The 26,239-nt window shown below is 45.9% G+C and overlaps 1 protein-coding gene across 2 annotated transcripts; it reads left to right on the top strand.

Annotated features, from left to right (window-relative positions):
• Positions 1-6,735: 6,735 nt before the first annotated feature.
• On the top strand, positions 6,736-26,220 carry HDHD5 (haloacid dehalogenase like hydrolase domain containing 5). 2 transcript variants are annotated; one of them, XM_080811545.1, is made up of 8 exons: positions 6,736-6,918; positions 15,207-15,410; positions 16,681-16,793; positions 19,075-19,168; positions 20,487-20,520; positions 22,184-22,358; positions 24,987-25,175; positions 25,362-26,220. In XM_080811545.1, exons 1-8 carry the CDS (start codon positions 6,793-6,795, stop codon positions 25,693-25,695), a joined length of 1,269 nt encoding a protein of 422 aa, XP_080667671.1. In that variant the 5' UTR covers positions 6,736-6,792; the 3' UTR covers positions 25,696-26,220. The 2 variants fall into 2 exon arrangements, with proteins under 2 accessions (XP_080667671.1, XP_080667672.1); XM_080811546.1 differs by lacking the exon at positions 15,207-15,410 and having other exon boundaries at positions 6,752-6,918.
• Positions 26,221-26,239: the final 19 nt, after the last annotated feature.

Raw genomic sequence — 26,239 nt, 5'->3', positions numbered from 1 at the left:
CTGAGCTGCCAGCTCGTTTCCTGCATCTTTGAGGAGCCCTCCTCACTGCCTGGTCTTGGAGCATGACCCAGCTAGGTATTCAGCTAAACCCTCACACAAGGCCTCTCGGCCATTCCCTAGAGCAGGTGGTGAGGGAGTGGGGGAGAGGTGGAGCCTGGAAGGGAACAAGAGCTCATGGCAAAGCACGACATACTGGCTTTGTTCTGGGGAGAAGGAGCATCTGAGCAGGAACACGGGGCTGTGAGGAGAACTCATCAGTGTGGCCACATGGCTCCCTGTGTTCTTCATTTTATTCTATGGCTGGGACAAGATGTCAGAAAGTCACCCTTCCACCCCGCAGTCAGGGGTAAGGAGGGCAAAGATCTGGAGGGGTGGGCTCAATGCCACGGTACCTTAGCCTGGGAGGTTTGAAGTTTTTCTGTAAATATTCCCTGGTTACAAATTAGGGTCACATAATCCGAATGAGACTGAGTCACCAGCTGCTGCCCAGGACTCCCACCCCCAGCTGCAGCAGATAGGTTCTCAAAAGTGCCTTCTTCTAGAGGCTCAGCCGTATTGCAGGTCCTGTTGACCTTAGCCCTGGATTGATGTGCGCACACCCACTGTCTGATTTCTCGAGCAGGGGATACCGGTGGGCGAGAGAACTGAAGGAGTGAGCCCGAGCAGGAGCCCTGTGGGGTGCTGACGCTTCAAGCCCTCGGGTCCCTCTTGGGGCCTTTGCTTTGTTCCTGTCATTGTCATCTAGTGTCTTTGGCACTGACCTTCCTTCCCACTCAGAAAACTTGCTTTCCACTTAGGAGAGAGCATCAGTTATTTACAGCATGCAGTGAACTGTTTCAACTTCCTGTGTCCCTGTTGTCCAGGTCTCAAGTCAGAACTCTAACTGAGGTGCAAAAGATGTATGTCATTCTTTGCCTCAGAGATCTGGAGTGGCCAGTAGCTGGCCGGAGACCGCTGCAGCCTCCCTACCACACCGGTGGCCTGTTACTCTGCTAATCGCCAGGGTTTGGGAAGGCAAGTAGGGGTTGCTAGTCTGGAGCCAGTGATGATGGAGGCTCTAAGGATAAGTCCATAAATGCTCCTTGCTTTTCTGTTTAAACCTGACTCTGTTGAAAAATAGACGTGGGACAGATGGAATAAATATCAGATTTTCTACTGTTAAAAGCTTGTTGTAACAAGAAACAATAGGTGTTGGCGAGGATGCGGAGAAAGGGGAACCCTCTTGCACTTTGGTGGGAATGCAAGCTGGTGCAGCCACTGTGGAGAACAGTATGGCATTTCCTCAAAAAATTAAAAATAGAGCTACCCTATGACTCAGCAATGGTACTACTGGGTATTTATCCAAAGGATACAAAAATACAGATTTGAAGGGGTACATGCATCCCAATGTTTGTAACAGCATTATCTGTAATAGCCAAACTATGAAGAGAGCCCAAATGTTCATCAAGTGATAAATGGATAAAGAAGATGTGGGGTATATGTGTGTGTGTACATACTATAAATATATATAACAGTATATTATATAAAATATAAATATAAAATATATAATATGTGTAATATACAATATTAATATATAATATAATAATATATAAAATGGAATATTACTCAACCATCAAAAAGTGAAATCTTGCCATTTGCAGTGATGTGGATGGAACTAGAGAGCATTAAGTTAAGTAAAATAAGTCAATAAGAGAAAGACAAATACCATATTATTTCACTCATATGTGGAATTTAGGAAACAAAACAGATGAGCCTGTGGGAAGGGAAAAAAAAAAGGAGAAGCGGAGGCAAACCATAAGAGACTTTTTTTTAAGGATTTTATTTATTTATCAGAGACAGCACAAGCAGGGGAAGCAGCAGAGGGAGAGGGAGAAGCAGGCTACCCACTGAGCAAGGAGCCTGATGTGGGACTAGATCCCAGGACCCTGGGATCATGACCTGAATTGAAGGCAGACATTCAACCCACTGAGACAACCAGGCGTCCCACCATAAGAGACTCTTAACGATAGAGAACGAGATGAGGATTGATAGAGGGCGGTGGGTGGGGGATGGGGTAAATGGGTGATGGGTGTTAAGGAGGGCACTTGTGAGGATCAGTGGGTGTTGTATTAAGTGATGAATCACTAAATTCTACTCCTGAAACCAATATTACACTGTATGTTAACTAACTAGAATTTAAATAAAAATTTGGGAGAAAAAAAAGCTTGCTGGAGAACATGGCTTATTTGGGAGACAAATGGGCTTGCTACCCTTCTACCCTTGAATCACATGAATCCAGAGGTCACTGGCACAGGGATAAAAGGCAGCCCTCCTCACTACGGGGGCAGCCTGGAACACCAGGTCCTGTTGATGGGCTAGCTCCCAAAGGGGAGAGAGGACAGAGTCACATGTGCCCAACTTTCTTACAAGCCCACACACTAGGTAAATCGTGTCCTATGTCCCGGGTGGAGAGACACTAGTAATGTTGTTAATAGAAGTTGCATTTTCAGGGGCTCTTGGATGGCTCAGTCAGTTAAGCATCTGACTCTTGATTTTAGCTCAGGTCATGATCTCGGGGTTGTGACATCAAGCCCGGCTTTGGGCTTTGCATGGGGTGTGGAGCCTTCTTAAGATTCTCTTTCCCAGTCTCCCTCTGCCCCTCACTCCCCCTATCCCTCTCTAAGGAAAAAAAAAAGTTGTGGGGCGCCTGGGTGGCTCAGTCAGTTAAGCGTCCGTCTATGGCTCAGGTCATGATCCGGGTTCAGGCATCAAGCCCCACATCCAGCTAGGAAGCTCAGTGTGGAGTCTGCTTCTCCCCCTTCTTCCCGCTCACTCATGCTCTCTCAAATAAATAAATAAAATATTAAAAAAAAGAAAAAAAAGTTCTATTTTCAGGAAAACATGGGGAGAACTCAACAGAGATGAACTCTAACCTTTTCTCAAAATTCTCCCTTGGCAGGACTGGGTGACGCGTGGGAAAGCTCTGTGTGTGTGTGTGTCTGTGTGTCCATGTCCCTTTACTAACCACCTCCCAGGTCCACCACCTCCCTGTCGTCTGCTCCCCATCCCCCACTAACTTTCTTCCAGGCATAGCTCTCCAGCCCTTCCTCTGGGGACCCGTGAACTCTCTGGGGTTTTTTCCTTTTGTCTGCCTCCTAGTGTGAGACATAAAATGCCAATTTCCTTTGTTCTCTTCTTATGTGGAAAAGGAAACCCCTATTATTTTTTTTTCCAAAGATTTTATTTATTTATTTGACAGAGAGAGACACAGTGAGAGAGGGAACACAAGGAGGGGCAGTGGGAGAGGGAGAAGCAGGCTTTCCATTGAGGAGGGAGCCCAATGTGGGGCTTGATCCCAGAACCCTGGGATCATGACCTGAGCTGAAAGCAGACACTTAACAACTGAGCCACCCAGGCACCCCAGGAAACTCCTATTTTTAACCAGGCACAAGGCTGCATTTTCCAACCTTCTTTGCCACTAGGTGTGGCCACGTGATTAAGTTTTGGCCAGTGAGGCGTAAGCAGGTGTGATGCACAGGCACACGTGGGAAACACAGCCAGTTCAGTTTCAGACCACGGAAACCAAGGCATGATCACAATAAAGCAAGTCAAATACGTTTTTTGGTTTCCAGTGCACTTGAAGTTATGTTTATACTATGCTATAGTCTACTAAGTGTGCAATAACATTATGTCTAAAAAACCCATACCTTAATTAAAAAATATTTTATTGCTAAAAATGCTCACCATCATTTGAGCTTTGAGCAAGTCCTAATCACTGATCATAGATCACCATAACACATATAATAATAATGAAAAATTGTGACATATTTCAAGAATTACCAAAACGTGACCTAGAGATATAAAGCGAGCAAATGCTGTTGGGAAAATTGCCCCGAGAGACTTGCTCAAGGCAGGGTTGCCCCAGAGCTTCCATTTGTAAAAAATGCAGCATCCGTGAAGTGCAATAAAAAGAGGCATTCCTGTGGAAGACGTCTGGGAATCACATCTACAGGGAGACAACATAGCTCTTTTTGTCTCTTTTCCTAATGCCTGGAATGTGAACATAATGTCTGAGCCTGAGTGGTTATCTTGGACCACGAAGCGGAAGTTGGGCAGTAGAATAGCCGAGGAGTAAAATAGGAGCCCAGGTACTTAATAAGTTGGTGGAGTCACAATACCAAGCCATATTGTTCTTTCCCAACTTTGTGTGCATGAAAGAAATGAATTTAGATTTTATTTAAGCCACTAGTCTTTGGAGGTTTCTGTTACTTACAGCCAATCCTAGTCCTAACCAACACAAAGTCTGTGTGTGGGGATGAGCAGGCTGGTGTGCACACATGGACATACGAGCAGATGTGAGCAAGTTCAGAGGGACAGTGGAAGCATGGGTATTCATTCATTTGCCTACTTATATTAACTGAGCAGCTGTCAAGTGCAGTCACCATGATAGGACCCATGAAGAAGATGAAGACGAATCAGAGAGGGAACCTGCTCTCAAGGACTTTTCTAGTTATAGATGGTTCATAATCTTTCCTGGCTTGAATAGCCCGAGAGTGGGACACCTGGGTTGCTCAGTCAGCTAAATGTCTGTTTTCAGCTTGGGTCATGATCCTGGGGTCTGGGATTGAGCCCCACATTGGGATTCCTGCACAGTGGGGAGCCTGTTTCTCCCTCTCCCCATAACCCTGCTTGTGCTATCTCTCTGTCAAATAAATGAATAAAATCTTTAAAACAAAACAAAAAAAGAAGCCCTAGAGAATCTAAGGAAGACTTTTCAATATTCAAACGCACATGCATAAAAAATACACACATGTACACACATACACACAAAGTATTAATTACAGTAACGGGATTGGAAACTCCCAGAATCACCCGTTCTGTCACCTTTCCTGAAACACACCAGGCCACTTCTGATTCCTGCTAGGGATGGCTGCTGTTTTATGGAGTTCAGCCCATAGCTGGGGAAGACTGAAAGCGAGGCAGATCCAGATACGGAACACACTGACCCAGGCTGAGAACCTCTGGAGATGATGGGGCCATGATGATGATGTAATTTTGACCATCAAGTGTATTTGTTCTCTACTACTGTGCAACAATTACCCCCAAACTTACTGGCTTACAACAATGAACATTTATTATCTCCTGGTTTTTGAGGATTAGAAATTCAAGAGTAATTCGGCTGGGTAATTTTGTCTTCGGGTTGTACATGAGTTCTAGAGGATCACATGACTGTTGGCGGGAGGCTGCAGGTTTTTAGCCCATGAGTTTCTGCAGAGAGTTGCTTGAGTGTCCTAACGATATGGTATTTGACTTCCTCAGAATGTGTGAGACAAATGAGGACAAGGTGGAAGCCACCATATCGTTTATGGCCTAGCCTTGGAAATCATAGTGTCACCTCTACTTCACTTTATTTGTTAAAAGTGAGTTATTGCGGCACCTGGGGTGGCTCAGTCGGTTGAGCGTCTGACTCTTGATCTCAGCTCAGGTCTTTATCTCAGGGGTGAGTTCAGGCCCCATGTTAGCTCTATCTTGGGTGTGGAGCCTCCTTAAAAAAAAAAAAAAGGAGTTGTTAAGTCCAGCCCACACTCATCAGGAACAGAATAAACTCTACCTTTTTAGAAGAGGATTGTCAAATAAATTGTGGGTATATTTTAAAATCACTACACCAAGAAACCTTCTACCCACTAAAGCAATTTCCAGGTAGTTTGATAGCAGGAAGAGATTGAGAATATTTCAATCTTGGAAAGCCATGTCCCCTGGCAGGGTTTAAGTGCTGGGCAGTTGTAGGTTGGTTAATGTGAATCAATCTGGCAGATCCTCTCGGTTGCAGGGAACTGCCAAAAGTTAGATCTTGGCCTTCAAGGTTGAGGATCTAAGGGTGTTGCTAACCTCTGAGAGGGCAGAGTCTCTGCCCATCCCTGACCCCCACCTTGCTTCCTCTCACCTAGTGCTAAATATATTGCAGGCTCAGTCATTCTTAGTGTAACTATAACCAGGGACAGGTAAAACGGTCTGAAAGGGAGTATCTTAAACATTTCAAATAGTGGACACAATGGTGCTTTCCCTCTTTCGGGAGTTATTTTCTACCTTGTATTATAGTCCTGTCTCAACCTCCCTACGAAGTGTGAGTTTGCAGTATTATTTAAGTATATATTCTCCCCAGGAGTTGGCACAGAGCTGGGCAGGAAGGAGGACCTTAGCGAATATTTACTTAAAGACCACAAAAATGACTAATTGCTAACCTCCAAGTATTCCTTGATTGACTGGGGTTCAGGGCTCTCGAACATCAAAAGAAAGCTTTGCTCTTCCGCCCCCGCTCCTTGCAAATAAGTATTAGTTCCTTCCACACAGTTTCTCCTCTGAGAGTTGCTGAGGGCTGAGGGTTGAGGGAGCTGGAACTTCAGACAGAAACGCACGTTCCAGGAAGTCCGCAGGTACAGAGTCCGTGCACACTGGCCTGCTTACCTCAAGTCTCCGTCTACTAAGAGGCCGGACCTTGCCGGCCTCCTTCCCCTCCAACAGGAACCTCACCCGCCCCACCTTCCACCCCTAACCCCTGGCCCGCGGGGCAAGAACCCCGGCCCCAACCGCCCCCTGCACCCTGCTCGACCCCCCGCCGGGCTTGACTTGGCGCCTAACACGCCCCGCGCCCCGCCGGGCTTCGGGACACGGACGTGGGACTACAACTCCCGAAATGCCTCGGGCGCCGCCCGGCTCGAGCGCTCCCCCGCCGCTGATTGGCTGTGCGGCGGGGGCGGGGTGGGGCACGGACCGGGCTGGCGCTGTCTGCACGTGCGCGCGACGGGCGGCTGGATGGCTGTTCTCCGCTCTCTCGCGGCGGTCCGCGCGGCGCCGGGGCTCTGGTGGCGGGCGGCGCGCGAGTCGTTGGGGCTCCGGGGCCGCTGCCCGAGGAGAGGCTACTCTGTGGACGCCGCGCAGGTGAGAACGCCCGAGTTCCGCCGAGCGGGTCCTCAGGGCTGGGGGTGGGGCCGGAGCCTCGGGGAGGGAGGGGCCGCGGGCCGCATAGCTTCTGGACGAGGCCACTGACCTCCAGTGCACTTCGTTCTTGCCCTGAGCACGAGTGTCCCCTGCACGCCCTTCCTCCTCCTCATTCAGGGGATTTGTCATGCCTTCGGCCTGCATGAAAAGTTACTTCAGCGAGAGAATGAACAAAACAAGCCCAAAACGCGCGCCAGGATTGTTTCTTCGCCGCTCTCCGCTTTACGTCTCCAAAGTTACTCGGCAGTTTCTGTGTTTCTATTTTCCCGGTCAGGGTATGACTCCTGCACTTCCTCTGTGATTCTTCAGGATGAGAGTCTTTCGGTTTTGATTTTCAGCTACATTTGAAAGAAATTTGGCGACTCGCAGTGGACTCCCCTCTGGGAGCTGCACCTATAAATGGACAACCCAGCTGTGAATGTGGGTTTTGTGTGGGGGTTTTTACTTTGGTCCCATTCGCTTGTGAACCTTATTCATAATGAGCAGCTGTTACGTGGAAGATCTGAGAGGCGAGAGAAGGGGAACGGGCGCAGGGTCCCTAATTTGTGCCAGGCACTTCAGTGATAATTCTCTCCCCAACTCTGGAGGTGGATGTAACCCTGTGAGCGAGCGAGCATGAGATGGGGAAGGTCGCTGGGGAAGGTCGGAGGGAGAAGCAGACCCGCTGCTGAGCAGGGTGCCCCATCCGGGACTCAATTCGGGGACTTCAGTATCATGATCTGAGCTGAAGGCAGTAGCTCAACCAGCCACCTAGGCGCTCTGGAGTCAAGCTTTTAAGTACTTTTCTTTGTCAGGTCAAACTGACAAACTGACAAAGCTGGTGGACCACTGTGCCAGGACTCCAGGCCAGGTGGGCACATCTGTCACTTTCACTTTCCTCTGGGCCAGTTGTCCCTTTTTTTTTTTTTAAGGATAATTTCGTTTTCTAAAATCACAGTTTCTGTATGTAATAATATTGTACATGTTTGTAGTGCTTTCACAGTAACCCTTTGATAATTTTAAATAATTACTTATTTTTAAAAACACATAGCACTTACTTTGTGTCAGTTGCTTCACAATTACTAATTTACACACTTTTCATAACAGCTCTGAAGTAAGTACTGTTATTCCATTTTACAGATGGAGGAACTGAAGCACAGAGAAGTTAAGCAGCTTGCCCAAGGGCATACAGCTGGTCAGTGGTCAAATCCTGCAATCCAGGGCAGTCTGGTGCTAGAGTTCTAGTCTGGTGCTAGAGTTCTAGCTCTTAACCCCTGTGTTATCACTGTTACCATTTTGCATATAGAACAGCTAAGAGTCAAAGAAGTTAAGTGACTTGACCAGTCTCACGAAACTAAAAGTGACCACACTGGAAGCATGGAATGAGAATGTGTTGTGAAAAGGACTTTCCTGTCATTTATAACTATTGTATTGACTTTAGCATCTTTGCAGATCCTGAGATCATTCCAAGTGACTTTATGATAGAGTAGAAAAAGGGAAGAAAGGGATGTAGCATAGCACAGCATTTCAGAGTACTAGCTTTAGACCTGAATCCTGCCTGTCCTGTTCGACTTAAGGCAAATTACTTAGCTTTCTAAGCTTCAATTTCTCCATTGGTGTATTGAGGATATTACTTACCCTGCAGTGCTTTTGTGAGAATATCTGTAGGGTACTTTTTGTGATATATGCAGGGTACTTTGCACAGTGACTGGCACATAGCAGATTCTTTTAAAGGTGGAAGCGGATGGAGTAGATAGTAAAGTAGACAGTAGTTCTAATGCTGTTGTTGAAAACCTACCAAACTCATTACAGGTAAGAAGCCAAAACACAGAGGAACATCTTAGTAGTCCTTTCACTTCAAACTAATCTTAAAACCACATATTTTAAATCATTGCCACAGATAATGATACGAATTTTACTTAGAGGATCTGGACTGATACCCAGGACTAGTTTTTTAAAAACCCAAGTGATATATGAACCATGAGAGACTATGGACTCTGAAAAACAATCTGAGGGTTTTGAAGGGGCGGGGGGTGGGAAGTTGGGTGAGCCTGGTGGTGGGTATTATGGAGGGCACGTATTGCATGGAGCACTGGGTGTGGTGCATAAACAATGAATTCTGGTACACTGAAAAGAAATTAAAAAAAAAAATTCTGAGTGGAAAAAAAAGAAACCCAAGTGATAAGAAAAATCAGAATACAGATACAGAAGAGAATGAAAAGAAAAATGAAGAGAAAAAGTCTGTTTCTTTCTCCTTCTCTAGGTACCTTCATGTAAAAAAAATTAATAAGGGGCGCCTGGGTGGCTCAGTGGTTAAGAGTCTGCCTTCAACTCGGGTCATGATCCCAGGGTCCTGGGGTCAGGCCCCACATTGGGCTCCCTGCTCAGTGGGAAGCCTGCTTCTCCCTCTCTCACTCCCCCTGCTTGTGTTCCCTCTCTGGCTGTGTCTCTCTCTCAAATAAATATGTAAAATCTTTAAAAAAATTAATAAACTTTATTTTTTAGAGCAGATTTAAAGACAGAGTGAATGGAAAGTGTAGAGAAATCCTATTTTTATGCCCTCTCCCCCCGGTTTTTAATGGTCTTCTGGCTGTGTATTATTAATATCTTGGCAGTAGTATGACACATTTGTTACAGTTGACGTGCATCTTTACTTTCTTGTGGCTGGGTGCCTTAGGTACATTCACCTGAGGGTTGGAGGTGTATGTTACTTATTTGTATAGTTAGAGATGAGGAAGTCTTAAGGATATTGCTAAATTGTCCTGAAAACACTCCTGTTCTAAGTAGCAGGGACTGTTGATTCTTATTTCTTTTTTTTTTTTTTTAAGATTTTATTTATTTATTTGACAGAGAAAGAGATCACAAGGAGGCAGAGAGGCAGGCAGAGAGAGAGGGGGAAGCAGGCTCCCTGCCAAGCAGAGAGCCCGATGCAGGGCTGGATCCCAGGACCCTGGGATCATGACCCGAGCCGAAGGCAGAGGCTTAACCCACTGAGCCACCCAGGCACTCTCGATTCTTTTTTCTAAGAGAGCAAGTTTTGTGACTATTTAGGACATGGCCAGAAGACCATTAAAACTGTATGGTTAAATTTTGTAGCCATCAGCACAAATATGTACATACTAAGTTTTCAAATACCCAAAACCAGAATAATATTATGAACCCAGATTCACCAGTTATTGACATTTTGACATTTGGCATTTTGCCACACTTGCTTTGCTTGTCATCCTCCCCTCCTTTTCCCACCCCCCCCCAGCTGTAAGATTTTAAAATGAATGGTGATTTCTTGTCATTTAGGGGTTAACCCTAAATTCTTCTATATGTACTTCTAAGAAAATGACATTTTCATTTTAAACCTAGCTATAATGCTGTTGTTATATGTAACATTACCAATTCCTTAATGTAACTTAAAATTTTGTCCTTAAAATGCCCCTGATTGTCTCAAAATTATGGGCATATGAGTTTTACATGTAAGATTTCAGAACAGTATGCCGTGTATCTGTATAGTACAAGGAAGAAGGCAGACCATGCGGGTTGTTGAATATCTATGAGAGTTTAAGCACTGTGCCAGGGTGGAAGGTTAAGGGAAAATCATACCCCTCCTCCATCTGGACCTGTGCAGTGAGTCTCTTTGAGAAGAGTAAAATGATAAAATCAGAAAAGAGCAATAGATCCTTTCCCCAGGAAAAATGCACATAGAGTTTTAAGGGGTTTTATGGCCACTCTGAAATCTACCAATGGGCCCCTGTTTAGGACCCCCATTCTAGTGGGTTTGTTGAGGAAGTGGGTGGGGATCCAGGGATCCTTGAGGGCCTTCTGGTGCATGAGCATACTGAGTACAGAGGAATGCTAACTCACATGACTGGGGGGTGGCAGGAGGTGTGGCAACAGCGTGTTCCAACAGGTATCTTGGTACCTCTTGGATCCCTTCCTTACTCTGAGGTGCTTGCTGCCCTGGGGGCCACGGGATGAACTCTGAGTTTGCCGTAAGCCCAGTTTAAGGCTGACCTCTGGATTGAGCACTTGTGAACTGGGTCACCTTTGACTAATTCTTCTCTCTCATTCATTCTCTCTCTTATTCATCCAGTCAGAATATCCATGTTGAGCATTATGCATAAACCAGGCCCCTTTTGCTATGTAATGTCAGTTGGGGATAATGACACCCACCCCCAGAAGGTTGGTACAAGGATTAAGTAAGCATCTCTTTGTTTTATGTCCAACTCAGAGCTCAGTACAGTCCACCCATCTGGAGTGCAACAGGATCAGCCTTTGGAGCCAAGAGTTAGAGACACTAGGTATTTCCCTCCTGGCATGTAGGATTTGACAAGTTTCTCCCTAGCAGTTGTTTGCTGGTGGTCAGAATTTGTCTTAATGATTTGACTTGGTCTCTCTATTTTTCCAGGGTCCCTTCCCACCTCTGACTTGGCACCAAAGCTGCCATTGTTGAAAGCTGAAAGGTCCTATGCACAAGCTAGTATGAAGGAGCCGGAAGACTGTCTCCCTGGGTGGTCTTAACTGTTCAGCAGAGGGAAGACAGGATCATTACAGTCACTCCATTTCCTTTTTTTTTTTTTTTAATATTTTATTTATTTACTTGATAGAGACACAGCGAGAGAAGGAACACAAGCAGGGGGAGTGGGAGAGGAAGCACGCTTCCTGCTGAGCAGGGAGGACCCTGGGATTATGACCTGAGCTGAAGGCAGATGCTTAACCCATTGAGCCACCCAGGCACCCCAGTTACTCCATTTCCTAGTTTACTTGTTCCGGAAACTTATCCCTTAGCTTCCTTGACCCCACACCCTTTTGATTTTCCTCATACTGACTTGCTACTTGTTCTTTTGCTGGTGACTCCTAGGTGACCCTTCCTTAAATGACGATGGTCTGGTTCTCTGTAAGCCTTACTTCTGCTCTCACTCTGCTTGTGCTTCTCGGGCTCTTCTGTCCCTTCCCAAGTTTCAGCTATTCTCTAAGAGCAGAGAGCTTCTGGATTTTCTTCTCCAGGACCTTCTGTTCAGTGTTGGTGTCTCCACTTGCATATCTGACAGATCCAAAGTGGGATGTATCTTCTGTCCTCACTGACCTCCCAGCTGCCAATCTAGTTTCTTAGGTCAGTGACTAATACCAGCATCCACTTTCCCAGGGTCCCAAGCCAAAAAAAAAAAAAAAAAAAGTATGGGAATCCCTGTGGCCCCTTCTCTCCCTCAGCCCTGCATCCTGTTGTTACCAGGACTTGGCTATTCTGCTTCTATGTATAACCTGCCCTCCTCTTACCATTCTTGTTGCCACTGCCTAGTTAAACCAAGTTAAAGCCACCATCATCTGTCTTAGACTGTAGTTGGTCCCAGCTGGTCTCCTTCAACTTGACTTTCTTCAGTTCATTCAATCTTGATTTTGCAGCCAAGATATTTCTACAGTACAGGTCTGACATGATGTTACTTTCCATTTCAGTTGGCCTAGGAGATCTAGGATGGCTAGTCTTTACCACCTTCTTCTGGTTAGGTGCCCCTCATTAAGGGTCTTGGAGTGCTTTCCTTCCCCTCATCTTCTAATGTAGCACTCAGTGCAGACTGTCCTATGGCTATTTGTTTAATTGTCTTTCCCACTGAACTGTGTAGACAGAGGCCACTTCTGGCTGCTTGTCTGATCTGCTGCTGGTCAGGCTGTCAGTAGATACTTGTTAAATGAAGGCAATTATTTAACTCTTCCATTGCCTAGCTCAAAATTCTCTTCTAAGAAACTATCTTTGTTTAATTCTGTTTTTTACTCAGAACTTAAGTACTCAGAATTGATTTGCATTTGTGAAAATACTGTAGTTTTCATGGGTTTCCTAAACTGGTTGCTTTTTCTTTGACCCCAGCTGAAAATGCAGGGCCAGAAGCACCTGCTGCTCACAAACAGAGCCCTATGCCATGAGTAGGTGTATGCAGGAACAATGGCTTGACTTAGTGGGCCCACAAAAGGAAAGTAGCAAACAGGTTAGGTTGGATTTTTTTGACATTTGAAAAACATCTTATATGTTAATAATAAATGGGATGAGGGGCGCCTGGGTGGCTCAGTGGGTTAAGCCTCTGCTTTTGGCTCAGGTCATGATCTCAGGGTCCTGGGATCGAGCCCTGCATCGGGCTCTCTGCTTGGAGGGGAGCCTGCTTCCCCCTCTCTCTCTGCCTCTCTGCCTACTTGTGATCTCTCTCTCTGTCAAATAAATAAAATCTTAAAAAAAAATAAATGGAATGAAAGTTTTATTTGCATTTATTTATTTATTTTTAAAGATTTTATTTATTTGACAGAGAGATGCAGCGAGAGAGGGAATGCAAGGAAGGGGAGTGGGAGAGGGAGAAGCAGGTTTCCTGCTGAGCAGAGAGCCCGATTTGGGGCTCAATCCGATGACCCTGGGATCCTGACCTGAGTGGAAGGCAGACGCTTAAGGACTGAGCCACCCAGACACCCCTGTATTTATTCATGTTTAAACTTTCATTCCTAAAGATCTATTCATCTATTTGAGAGAGTGGGGGGCAGGGAGAGCGGGGAGAGGAACAGAGAGAATCTCCAGCAGCCTCCCCACTAAGCGTGGAGCAAATCCAAAAACCAGATGCTTATTTGACTGAGCCACCCAGGCACCCCAAGCTTTTTTTTCAAATTCTTATTAAGTAGTCGCTTCCCCCGAAATGCGTATTGAACTCACCACCCCAAGATCAAGAGTTTCTTGCTCGACTGAGCTGGCCATGTGCCCCTGGAATGAATTTTTTTAAATAAAAAGGACAGTGTTTAGGGGCATCTGGGTGGCTCAGTCTGTTAAGTGTCTGCTTTCAGCTCAGATAATGATCTCAGGGTTCTGGGATTGAGCCCTGCATCGGGCTCCCTGGTCAGCAGGGAGCCTGCTTCTTCCTCTCCCTCTGCCCCTCCCTCCCCTGCGCTTGTGCACTCAAGCATGCGTGCTTTCTCTCTCTCAAATAAATACAATCTTTTTTATTTTTAAAGGACAGCGCCTGGCTGGCTTAGTCAGTGGAGCATGCAACTCTTGATCTTGGAGTCATCAGTTCGAGACCAGTGTTGGGGGAAGAGATTACTGAAAAAAAAAAACAACAAAAAAAAACTTAAAAAAAAGATAGTGTTCTACTTTGTAAGTCCCAAGAAATGCATATTGAAATGAGATACCATTTTTTTAAACCTTTAAATTAGCAAGATGTTTGATAATTAACAAATTCTTTGATACATGTGAAAATCAATACGGGCAGGAATAAAATGCATTACCAGTGGCCGTGTAAATTGATACATATTTTTGGAAAACATTTTGTCAGTAGGTGTTAATGTTATTAAAATATTTGCACTCTCTTGTCTTTTTACTCTTGCTTTTAAGAATCTAGCTTAAGGGAAAAATCAGTAAGCATGAAGTTCCTTATAGCATTATTTGTAGTAGCAAAAATGTAGGAAAACATAAGTGTCCAAAAATAGGGGAAATAGAATGTTAGTGGAATATTCGCTCCAAATTTTGTAGTCAGAAATGATGCTTGGAAGATAGAGCTATGTATATTGAAACAGAAGGGTAACTTAAGAGGTACCATCTAAAAACAGGTCAGGTGGAAAAGAAAGTACACAATATAATGCCATTAGTTAACATAAAAATATAACAACAGATAAAAAATTATTACTATTTATGTACACAGAGTTTCTGGAGATTTATGAGAGAGGAAATAGCACTGAGTGGAAGGAGGCAAGAAATTAAAATTTTTTAAATATCTGTAGCAATTGAGGTTTTTTTTTTAAACTCCATGTGTGTTGTAATAAAATTGTTGTAATAAAATCAAAGATGATTATGAAGGCTATTGTAACATATAAAAATATTTGAATGTCAAATAACAAGATTCAAAATTGAACATGTAAAGTGTAGTTGTCTATGTGACAAAATAATAGAAAAAGAAGAGACAAGATTAAAGATCTTGTCAGGGAAGAGACAAGATCATGTTAAAGCCCTGGGATGTTTTTGAATTTCTCTATTTTCCACTTAAAAAATTCTTTTATATTAATTATGTGAAGATAGTTTTAGCCAAATAGTTACATGCTTAAAAATCTATGAAAAGGGACTGATTCTTTGGTATAGATGGATTTGCCCTCTCAGAAATCCCATGTCCTCATTTTCTGTTCAGAACTCTGGGTGACCTGGAGATGATGTGGCGCCCCTTCTTGTGAGGGTCTTTTCCTTCTTCCCCTTTGCCTCTTGACTCAGGCTGTAGGGATTCTCTTCTTCTGTGCAGAGCCCACCAACTTTTGGGTTCCTGTTGGACATCGATGGAGTGCTGGTGCGGGGTCACAGAGTGATCCCTGCAGCTCTGGAAGCGTTCCGCAGGCTGGTGAACGCTCATGGGCAGCTGCGGGTGCCCGTGGTCTTTGTCACCAATGCTGGCAACATCTTACAACACAGCAAAGCCCAGGAACTGTCAGCCCTGCTGGGGTTCAAGGTAAGGAGGCACTGGAGAAATGCCCAAAGAGCTGGTTGTCAGTGGAACCCCCATTCCAACTCTGACTAAGCTGCCTTTCCTGGGTTGGGGTACAGTGTTGATAAGCCCTAGGGCATGGCCCGCTGGCTGGGTCAGTAGTACAAAATAACTTGAAGCTCAAGCCTAGCTTCATGAGGAGAGCCTTACAGCAAGGGTATTTTTTATATATCCGTTCACGCTGAACACAAAAATTCGGCCCATGGATTTGGCGGTTTCAGTCTACTCTCTTTGTATCCATTTCTTTTCTGGGCATCAGGGTTGTCTCTTTTGGATTGTCAGCCCCTGGAAAGAGAGGGACACATTTTTCTAAATGTCTGTATACCAGGTGGGATGTTGAGATAATAGCATTTGTTTTTCATAAAGAGGTACATATCTAGGGGTGCCTGGGTGGCTCAGTCATTAAGCAGCCTTCAGCTCAGGTCATGATCCCAGGGTCCTATGATCGAGCCCTGTGTTGGGCTCCCTGCTTAGCGGAAAGCCTGCTTCTCCCTCTCCCACACTCCCTGCTTGTGTTCACTCTCTCACTGTCTCTCTCTCTCAAATAAATAAATAAAATCTTAAAAAAAAAAAAGTACATACCTGAATGAGCATTGTCCTCCAAAAGCAGTCCCTCTTCCCCACTTGCCCTTCAACATGGTATATCAATGTTGACATGTCCTTTATTAAGGGTGGATTGAGTTCTTGGAAAGCCCTTTGGAACCAAGAGAGTAAATAAAGTGTCTGATTGACTGGGTAACACTGCTTGGGGGTTGAATGCAGAACAAGGGAGTACAACTGGTTCCCTTCTGTGGTTTCTGGAAAGGATTCCAAAAACATTTGAGTATTGGCTTCATCGTTGGGAGTTAGTACTATAAATGTTAAAAAGCTAAGTCTTTAAGTAGAATTGAAAACAAAGTCAGAGGCAGATTTCTGTGATTGTGACAAAGAACATGTGCATTAACCCCGAAGTGTCCAGATGGAGAAACTGAGCAGAACAGTCGGTGGTCAGAACCCACGACTGATGGCATTTCCTGCTTGTTCTTTTCTTGTGGCAAGAGCCAAATTAGACAGGTTCTTTTCACACCTGTTTGGGTAGTGTCTATAAGTGTTGGGTGCCAGAAAGGGCTCCCTTCCTTTTTTCCTGGGCAGTTTTTTTCCCTTCCTAAGTGGACAGAAGCTACCCGTCTCCCCCTTATTTTCCATCAACTTTGTGTCTCCCCTGCTCTCCTCTGTCTTTTGACTGTTGCTACAGGTGGAACCGGACCAAGTCATTCTCTCTCACAGCCCCATGAAGCTCTTTTCGCAATATCACAACAAGCGGATGCTGGTGTCTGGGCAGGGGCCCGTGGTGGAAAATGCCCGAGTGTATCCTTTTGGTGTTGCTTGTTCTGGCTGAAGAGGAGGGGGCAGGACTGGAGTTTTCCTCCCATGGCTGGGGGTGCGGGGGTGGACAGGACCATAATGAGGTGTGCTGGCTGCATGGTGCCAGGGCTTAAGGGATACGTAGTGGGCTCTCGAGGGAGGGAGGATGGCTCCCAGGTGTGGCCGGTCCTGGTGCCATAGTTTCCAAAAAGCCAGCCCACTGAATCAGAACCTACTGGGGAGCTTAAAATACAGATTATTGGTTTACTTGGTGTGAGAGAAGAATCAGCAGTCTGTATGTTAGAAGAGAAAACTAGGTGATTCTCTAATTAGGTTTGGAACCACTGCTCTAGCCTTGTTCCTCGGGGTGCTCATTCAGCTTCTTAGCTAGTATTAATTAAGTGTCTACAGTGAATCTTTTGGGTCTGGGCACACTCAAGAGGCAGAAGAGTTGGGCGCCTGGGTGGCTCAGTGGGTTAAACCCTCTGCCTCTGCTCAGGTCATGATCTCAGGGTCCTGGGGTCGAGCCCCGCATCGGGTTCTCTGCTCAGCGGGGAGCCTGCTTCCCTCTCTTTCTCTGCCTGCCTTTCTGCCTACTTGTGATCTCTCTCTGTGTCAAATAAATAAATAAAAATCTTAAAAAAAAAAGAGGCAGAAGAGTTGATCCCTGTTCTCAAGCCACATATTCATTTGCTCGTTCGGCAGACCTGTGTTGAGCACTTCCTGGGTACCAGCACGTTCTTCAGGGGTATTCTCCAAGAACAACATGTGGGACTCTGTCTTCATCAAAGGGTTCATACTCGAGGCAGGAATAACAGATTCACAAATGATAAAGGAGTATTTAAGATGGCATATGATGGGGGCACCTAGGTGGTGCAGTCGGTAAAGTATCTGTGTCAGACTCTTGTTTTCAGCTCAGGTTGGGATCTCACGGTCGAGAGAGCAAGCCTCGCATCCAGCTCTGTGCTGGGTGCAGAGTCTGCTTAAGATTGTCTTTCTCTAGGGACACCTGGGTGGCTCAGTCAGCTGTGCATCTGCCTTCAGCTCAGGTCATGATCCCAGAGTTCTGGGATCAAGTCCTGCATTGGGCTCCCCACTCAGTGGAGAGCCTGCTTCTCCCTCTGCCCCTACTTACTGCCCCTACTGTTCCCCCTGCTTGTGCTCTCTCTCTCAATCTCTGGAAAATAAATAAATAAATAATCTTTAAAAAAAAAAAAAAAAAGATTCTCTCCCTGTCCCTCTGCACTCCTCTCTACTTCCTCTCTAAGGAAAAAAAAAAAGAAAACAGATTTCCAAGCCTAGACCTGAAGCCCAGCCAGGATCTGCGTTTAAAAAAAAAAAATGACAGCTTACGATTGAAAACTTAAAAGCACTGTATAGGTTTTGAGAGTCCCAGGTATTGGGGAGGGAACACCTGGGAGCGGCTGTGACTGGTGGCTTCATGGAGGGGCGTGGCTGTGCTACCAGAGATGGTTAGAGTTAAGGTTTTCTGTGCAGGGAAGAAGCTAAGGAGGCTGCAGAGAGAAGGGAAGGTGAGGATCCCTGCAGCGAGAGTTTGGATTGGGATAGAGTGGGGAGTAAGAGACAGCAGGAGGAGTGGCGCCTTGTAAGGGAAGCCTCAGAAGCAAAGGCAAGAGGCCACTGGGCTTACTTAGGAGGGCAGGGCAAGTCTTTGTAGGTTCTGTTGCTGTTGGGTAGTCTGACAGAAGCAGCGTTTTCAGGAGATTCATCTTGAAAATAATCTGAAACCATGTCCAGTTAAGATTGTAAGTGGGAATTGAGGACAGAAAATGGAGGCAGCTCTTGGAGAGATAAGGTTGGCACTGGTTTTCTGCTCTTCATGACCTCCCCATCCTTTCTGAATCTGGCTCATCCTCAAAAGTTCTCTCAAATCTGACTTCCCTGGACTCTGCCCAGCTATCAGACCAGTGAGGAGTTGAAAAGAGGAGACCCAAAACCAGCACTGTTCACAGAGCTCTGGTTTAGATGGGCCCTGGGCCTATGGTGAGTTCCTTGAGGCCAGACATTCTTGTGTGCCTTTGTGCCCTGGTAGTACCCAGTGTGGGACCTGTCACCCAGCTGCTGCGTCGGTGTGTAGTCACGGCCCATCTGCCAGGACCCTCAGGATTGACGTTGGCCTTCCGGGCTGTGTCTGGGCTCTCACTGCTTCACTCCTGTCTGGGGATTGGGTGCCCTAGTTTGCTTGGGACTGTGTTGGTTCCCTTCCCCTTAAAGCCATCTTCCCCCAGAACTGTCCGGCTTTGCTTCCCTGATCTTGCTGTAGATTGGGCTTCGAGAATGTGGTTACTGTGGATGAGCTGCGGATGGCCTTTCCTGTGCTTGACATGGTAGATCTCCAGCGGCGGCCAAAGACCACGGTAATAAGGAGCATGCTTCTGGGTGTCTCATGTTTAGTTCTCTCTTGTTATTCCCCACATGGGTTCCTCTTACCAACCTTGCAACCCCTCCCACTGAGAGCTGCGTCTTTTCCACCTTAGAGAGGCACATCTGGCCAAGGATTTTGTTCTCCAGATAGACAAGGATGGCCCAGAGGGGCAACAGGCTCCTAAGTGCTTTCCTTTATGCATTGTTTGTCATTAGCTGAGAACCCCGTTCAAAGCCCTAGCATCTCCAATGAGGAGTTACCTGTTTTACCGGCTGGTTTTCCGAGTGTTGCTTGGGAGATCCATTAACCTTTGTGAAGTTAATCATTGCTGCTCCTTTATCCTAAAGCTTGCTATGGAGAGCTGTCCTTATGAGAAACAGGTTGCTTGTAAAGGTAACCGGCAATTCTGAGTATGCCCGTGTTCCTTTTGGGTTTAGCTCATATTTGAACCACTGGTTTACAGGGCCTCTCCTTGATCTTTTAGAGTATGACTTCTTGACTCTTGATGGCCCCTTCCCTGGCACCCCTCTTCCTCATGTGAACTCGCTATCACATGGCTTGCAGTCTAAGTCAGACCATTGTCAAAATGTGGGGAAATGCAGTTATAAACAGACAAGCTTACTTTTGTTTATGTAGCCTTAATTTTCCTTCCTCTAGAGCTTTCCAATTGAACAGAGCTCTTCATCACCTTCAAAATCTTCCTCCTAGGACTGTGCAAATTATGTGGGAAACTAGAATGTCTGAGTTGGAACAGATCTTAGAACAGCTCAGAGACTGAGCCCCACACAGGGAAAGTGACCTACTCCAGGTCACATAGTTGGTTAGTGGTAGAGCCAAGATTAATAGTTTAGGGAAGGAATAGACCCCAGAGGATTGGTAAAGTAGAGGCTCCTGCCTCTTCATATCACATCAAGAGAAATGGTCTGTCATGCCCTGGTGACCTCCCTTTCCTTCATAGGCTCACCTTCATCTTAGCTACCTGATTCTAGATCCTTGCTTGGCCCACATCTCACCTCCTGTCCTCACTGGGACAGTGACCAGCCCTTCCTCCTGGTTGACGTCCATATGTGACTTCCCTCTGCGTCTTCTGTGAGAGCCCTGCCCATTCTGACTTCACTTTACTTTGTGAATTTTCTTCCTCGGTCTTACCCAGCTTCTCCTTGGCTTAGGCTAGACCATGGAGGTGGTGGTGGTGTTTGATCTGTCTAGAATGTGTCTTTTCTCTTGCCACCCGTTATGATATAGTTGTGTGGTTGTCGGGAAGTGGACAGTGACTGGCATTGATCGTCCTTTTCTTTGTTTCTTGGCAGCCCCTTCTAAGGAACGACTTCCCGGCCATTGAAGGTAATGAAGGCCTCTGCTGGTGTAGGTGTGGCTCTGGGCGGTTCTCCTTTTGGCCCTCCAGGCTGTTCTCTTGCAGCTTGTTTGCCTGTAGACTGGTAGGGTGGCTACAGGCGTGTCAGGTCACCTAGGTTCTAGTCTCAGATCTACCCCTCACTACCTTTGAGACCTTTGTTTTTAATCTTTCCCTGCCTATTTCACTTGCTCTATTATTCCAGAAAAATTGTTAAGTGTAGAAGATCTTAGCATGGAAAAACTCCCAGAGGTAATGTAGGCCAGTGTTTCTCAGCTCCACTAAACCCACTTCCCCTTCATGTAACAAAAATACCGTAATGTCCCTTTTACTGCCCTGTAGTGAAATTCATAGATAATACAACTTCCCTGTATATGTATATTAAAAATTAACTAGTTCATTGTAAAGCCCTAATTGTAATAGGGAGAAATAAAAGGAAAATTTTTAGTAAGGTAGTGTGTATTTCAGTATGTAAATGATTATTCAGGAAGACATAATGAAGTAGTAAAATGATTATATCAAACATGGAATCATCATGAATGTTACAGCTACAAATGCAGGCTGATGTAAATGTGTTTATAGGTGAGATATAGGTGTATTTTATGGGTGACTCAGACATTAAGGATTGCATTGTCATTGGTGAAGTGATTTTCCAATATACGGAATAACTTTGGTAAAATTTTGAAAAGATAAACTGCAGACTTCTCTTGATTTACATGATAGTCACATTTTTAGAAAATTGTTGTTTATTAAAGCTCTACTTTGTGTTTACATGTAGAACGAAATTAGGGTTTAGGCTTAATTACTTATAAACAGGTTATTCACCTATGTGAATGTCAGATGGGATACTCAAATGTTAATAGACCAGAGGCAGCTTCTGATTGTTCAGGACTGTCCTGAGCATCTAGCATTCGTGGCCCCCTCCCACGATCCTTGCCACTAATTGTCAGTCATGATGACAATTAAAATATATCCTCCAGTTTCTAGAACACCTCCTTAGGGGCAAGTACTACCCCATTGAGACCACTGGCCTTGTAACTGATACTGGCAGCTACCATGTTAAGTGTTAATGTGTCCAGCATGGGTTAAGTGCTTTATTATATCTCATTTTTACCCTAAACAATCGTAGGTGTCTTTATGATGTAGTTGAGGCAGAGGCTTAGAGAGATGGCAAGTAACTTGCCCAAAGTCACAAGGAAAATGGGCAGTCAGGTTTGAAATGCCAGTCTGTGTCCTCCTGTCCTAGTGGTTAGGTTTACTGGCCCCTGGGGCTCAGAGAGAGGTGGCTGAGGAAGGCAAGCCCTTCCTCGGGTCGGGAGAGCATTAGTCAGCAGGAGGAAGCAGGCCTGAGACTTGGCTGCTGGTTTTCTTTATTTTAACCTTTTCTGTGAAGTACTGGTGAGTACAAGTGAAAATGGGAGCCCTTAGGAAGTGCCTTCCCAGGTCCTGGGCTTTGTTTACCTTGGGGAATGGGTGAATGGATCTTTGAAGGCTGGTTCTGAGAACTGTGCCCTTGCCGGGGTGTGTACTGTGGGAAGAGAGCTTGTGGTTGGGTGGCACCAGCTGGCGTCAGCGGGCCTCCTAAAGGCCTTCCTCCTGCCTGCCACAGAGGCCAGGCAGAGTGCCTCACATCCGTGCCTTTGCTCTTTAAAGGGGTTCTTCTCCTTGGGGAGCCAGTCCGCTGGGAGACAAGTCTGCAGCTGATCATGGATGTCCTTCTCAGCAATGGGAACCCTGGGACTGGTCTAGCGACGGCTCCTTATCCCCATCTCCCTGTCCTGGCCAGCAATATGGATCTCCTTTGGATGGCTGAAGCCAAGATGCCCAGGTAAGGACACAGAGTCTCTGGCCTTGACAGTTGTGGCCACTGCCAGCTGCTGCTTGGACAGTCCTGCTAACAGTTTCTTATCATCATTCTGGTACCCCTGCCTGGGTCAGCCCCGTATTTGCCACAGAGACTTGTCCTTTCTGGGAGGATTTTCAAGGGGTTATTTTGCATATGAATTAGTAAATGAAAAGTATAGCTTACTGATCACTGAAGATATGTTGAGATGATCTTTAACACATGGCCTTTGCCCTCCAGAATCTTATTTAAGATTTAATTAATTTATTTATAGAAAAAGAGAGAGCATGAGCAGGAGGGGCAGAGGCAGAGGGAAAGGGAGAGAGAGAATGTCAAGCAGACTCTGCACTGACCCGACGTGGAGTTCAGTCCCATGACCTCAAGATCATGACTTGAGCTGAAACCAAGAGTTGGATGTTCAATCGACTGAGCCACCCAGGTGCTCCTGCTCCCCAGAATCTTAACAGAACATGTTTTTTTATTTTATTTTTTTCAGATTTAAAACTTTTTAAAAGTAATCTCTGCCCCCAACATGGGGCTTGAACTCACAAGCCTGAGATCAGGCATTGCGTGCTCTACCTGTTCAGCCTGTTGGGTGCCCCCAGAACCTGTTATTTTTTGGTCTGTGGAACCCAAACAATGGATGACTTCTGAGGCCTAGCAGTACAGCTGCTCCTCTTTGCCTCCTCCTTGTAGCAGTGGTTCCTTCCCTCTTTGTCTCCTCCTGCCCTTAAGATGTGGGGGCAGGGGGGGCAATAATTATTCTGACGGTTATGTAGGCCAGAGAACTGAGACCTAATGGGTAAGTGACTTTTCAGTCTCCCCCTGCCTCACCGCTCCCTGCTCAGCTGTATAGACCTCCTCTGTCCTGTCTGAGGCTAAGCACAGTCTAGGCAGGTCTTTTTCCAACCCTGAAGGGTCTTTCTGGAAGGACAGCTGTGGCTACTGTATACTGTTTGGTGGCTCTTATCTGCAGGGCCAAAGTCCAGAGTTTTCTCTCTATGCTACTGATTCCAGTGGGCTGTGTGAGTGATTCAACAGAAGGTAGCAGGCCCAATACTGCCTCAAGTGACATGACTTAGTAACTCCAAAGAGATGGGTGTTGTGGTGTTCTCTTGTTACTTTATTTATTTATTTATTTATTTATTTTTTAAAGATTTTATTTATTTATTTGACAGACAGAGATCACAAGTAGGCAGAGAGACAGGCAGAGAGAGAGGAGGAAGCAGGCTCCCTGCTGAGCAGAGAGCCCGATGTGGGGCTTGATCCCAAGACCTTGAGATCATGACCTGAACCGAAGGCAGAGGCTTAACCCTCTGAGGCGCCCCTCTCTTGTTACTTTAAAAGGTGTATTTCTGTATCCTGAGGTTAGATGTTTTCTCTGAAGTATTCTTCCTACAGTTAGGGTGTGCCAACACACTAGGTGAGAGGGGTTTGGCTATGTAGGCTGGAACGGAATAGCAAGTAGCAAATTTCAATTTATAAATCAGATTTGAGATTACTTTTCACCCATTAATTTAAAAATTGGAAATAGAATTTGTTATATAAATAAGTGACACTGAAATACAACCTTAATATGTTGGACAGTATCAGGATTTGGCTTAGCAGCCAGGGATGAAAACCAAAAACCCAAAATGAAAGTGTGTGTTTTTTTTTTTTTCCCCTTCAAGACTTCATTTATTTATTTGTCAGAGAGTGTGAGAGAGCACAAGCAGGGGGAGCAGCAGGCAGAGGGAGAAGCAGGTTTCCTGCTGAGCAGGGAGCCTGACGTGGGTCTCTATTCCAGGATGCTGGGATCATAACCTGAGCCACCCAAGCGCCCCTGAAAGTGTCTTAAACAAGATAGAAGTTTCTTTTTTTCTCATGGAAAAGAAGAATGGGGTAGGCACTGCAGGGCTTGTGTGGGTGTCGCACCTGTCTGGAACATAGGCTCCTGTCTTCCTGCTATGCGATCCTTAGCCCTTCACAGCATAGTCCCAAATGGCTGCCTGAGCTCCAGGCACCAGATCAGCATTCCAGGCAGCAAGGAAGAGTGGGGGAGAGTGGAAAAGAGTACCCACTCCCCAGTTTTACACTTCCTAGAGGTGTAGCCCAGTACTTCTGATTTCACAGACTCTTTGGCTGTAGCTTATTCACATGGCTGCACACGAGCTGCAGTGGAGGCAAGGAAATACTTTTGTACACCTGGTCGCAATATGGTGAGCTGAAAACTGGCACTGAGAAAGAAGGGGAGAGGGCAACCGGTAGTCTGCACAGATTTAAAGGCTGAATTTAGATTTGTAGAATCTGACTGCCTGGATTGTAATCCTAGCTCTGCCACCTTGGGCGAGTTATTTAACCTTTCTATGCCTCAGTTTCCTCATTTATAAATAAAAATGATGACAGCTCTCATGGGGTTGTTCTGAGAGTTACATGTGATATGCCACTCTAGTGCTCAACAAATGTTAGTAGATAACAGCAGGTCATAAAGATAGATAATAAATGTGATTCTTACTAGAAGTAATTTCACTTTATCTGTCACCAGCAGGGTGCTGGAGTGAAAGGTTGGTGTATAGGGTCCTGCTTAGAGCCAGGGAGAGGAGGCCTGAGCTGCTGAGCTCTCTTCTCTGACAGGTTTGGCCATGGCACCTTTTTGCTGTGCCTGGAAACCATTTACCAGAAGGTGACAGGCAAAGAGCTGAAATACGAGGGCCTGATGGGCAAACCCAGCGTCCTCACTTACCAGTATGCAGAGGACCTGATTCGGCAGCAGGCGGAGAGGAGGGGGTGGGCGGCCCCCATTCAGAAGCTCTATGCTGTCGGGTAAGTACTTTTCCATCTCCTCATCACTTTCGGACTTCCCCTGCCCTTCCTCCCTACCTACTCACCGACCTGTTTCCCTGTATGTAACACATACTGGTCCCACAGTTGTCCTCTGCTCTGTGTGCCTTGTAACACTGAACTGGGGTTTTCTCTTCTTTCCTTTTCCGGTATGGCTGCCCCTTCCAGTGATAACCCTATGTCTGATGTCTATGGTGCCAACCTGTTCCACAAGTACCTGCAGATGGCGAAGCATGGTGGGGCAGAGGAGCGGGGGGCCGGTGGCTTGTGGAAGCAGCGGCCCTCAGCAACCCAGAGCTGCGCCTCTATCCTGGTGTGCACTGGTGTGTACAATCCCAAGGGCCCAGAGCCCACCAGGCCCACCCAAGAAGCAGAAGAGGCTCCATTCCATGGGCACCGGGACTTCAGTTTCAATCCAGGGCTCATGGAGGCATCGCACATTGTGAATGATGTGAACGAGGCTGTACAGCTGGTTTTCCACAAGGAGGGTTGGGCTTTGTAGTAAGGGCTGTGCATTGGAGACAAGGGAGGGAGGGACCCTAGAGCTAGAGAGGAGTCCTGTTGACTAGCTTTTGGCCCAGATCACTGGGCATCAAGTCAGGGTTGCTTCCTGTGACACTCTGTGTGGCCCCACGGTGGATATTACTGGTCACTTGGAAGAAGACACTGGCTTTTTCTCCTGCTGGGCAGTAGCCACAGAATTGTACCTGGGGAGCATTTTGGGTAGAACCATCAGGATTTTCTGGGCCCAGTTCCTGTCTGCTTCTGGCAGTCTGACCTTGGGCCAGTCCCTTTACCTCTGTGCCTCAGTTTCTTCTCTCATTTCAGTAGGGACTTCTGAATAAAGGGGAAGTGGTGTGAAATAATGCGGAGCCTTGCCTGCACTGAGGGCACCGCTGCATGCCAGCAAGGTGTGTCACTAATACTATGATACTGCTTTTTATTGTATTTTAGCTTACTGCCCAGAGACTTTAAGGCTTATTTTTTTAAATTAAAATAATCATAATAAATATTCATTATGCTGTCAGTTGTGAACCACTTCTGGA

Source organism: Martes martes, assembly GCF_963455335.1.
Source record: "Martes martes genome assembly, chromosome: 8".
NCBI classification, from domain to species: domain Eukaryota; kingdom Metazoa; phylum Chordata; class Mammalia; order Carnivora; family Mustelidae; genus Martes; species Martes martes.
This window is presented reverse-complemented; position numbering and strand designations above follow the sequence as displayed.

Excerpts from the sequence above, each read along its gene's own strand:
- HDHD5 (XM_080811545.1), top strand. The coding sequence starts at position 6,793 with ATGGCTGTTCTCCGCTCTCTCGCGGCGGTCCGCGCGGCGCCGGGGCTC. Across the intron at positions 19,169-20,486 it reads AGCGGCGGCCAAAGACCACG|CCCCTTCTAAGGAACGACTT; the intron begins GTAATAAGGAGC and ends GTTTCTTGGCAG. Across the intron at positions 22,359-24,986 it reads GCTGAAGCCAAGATGCCCAG|GTTTGGCCATGGCACCTTTT; the intron begins GTAAGGACACAG and ends CTTCTCTGACAG.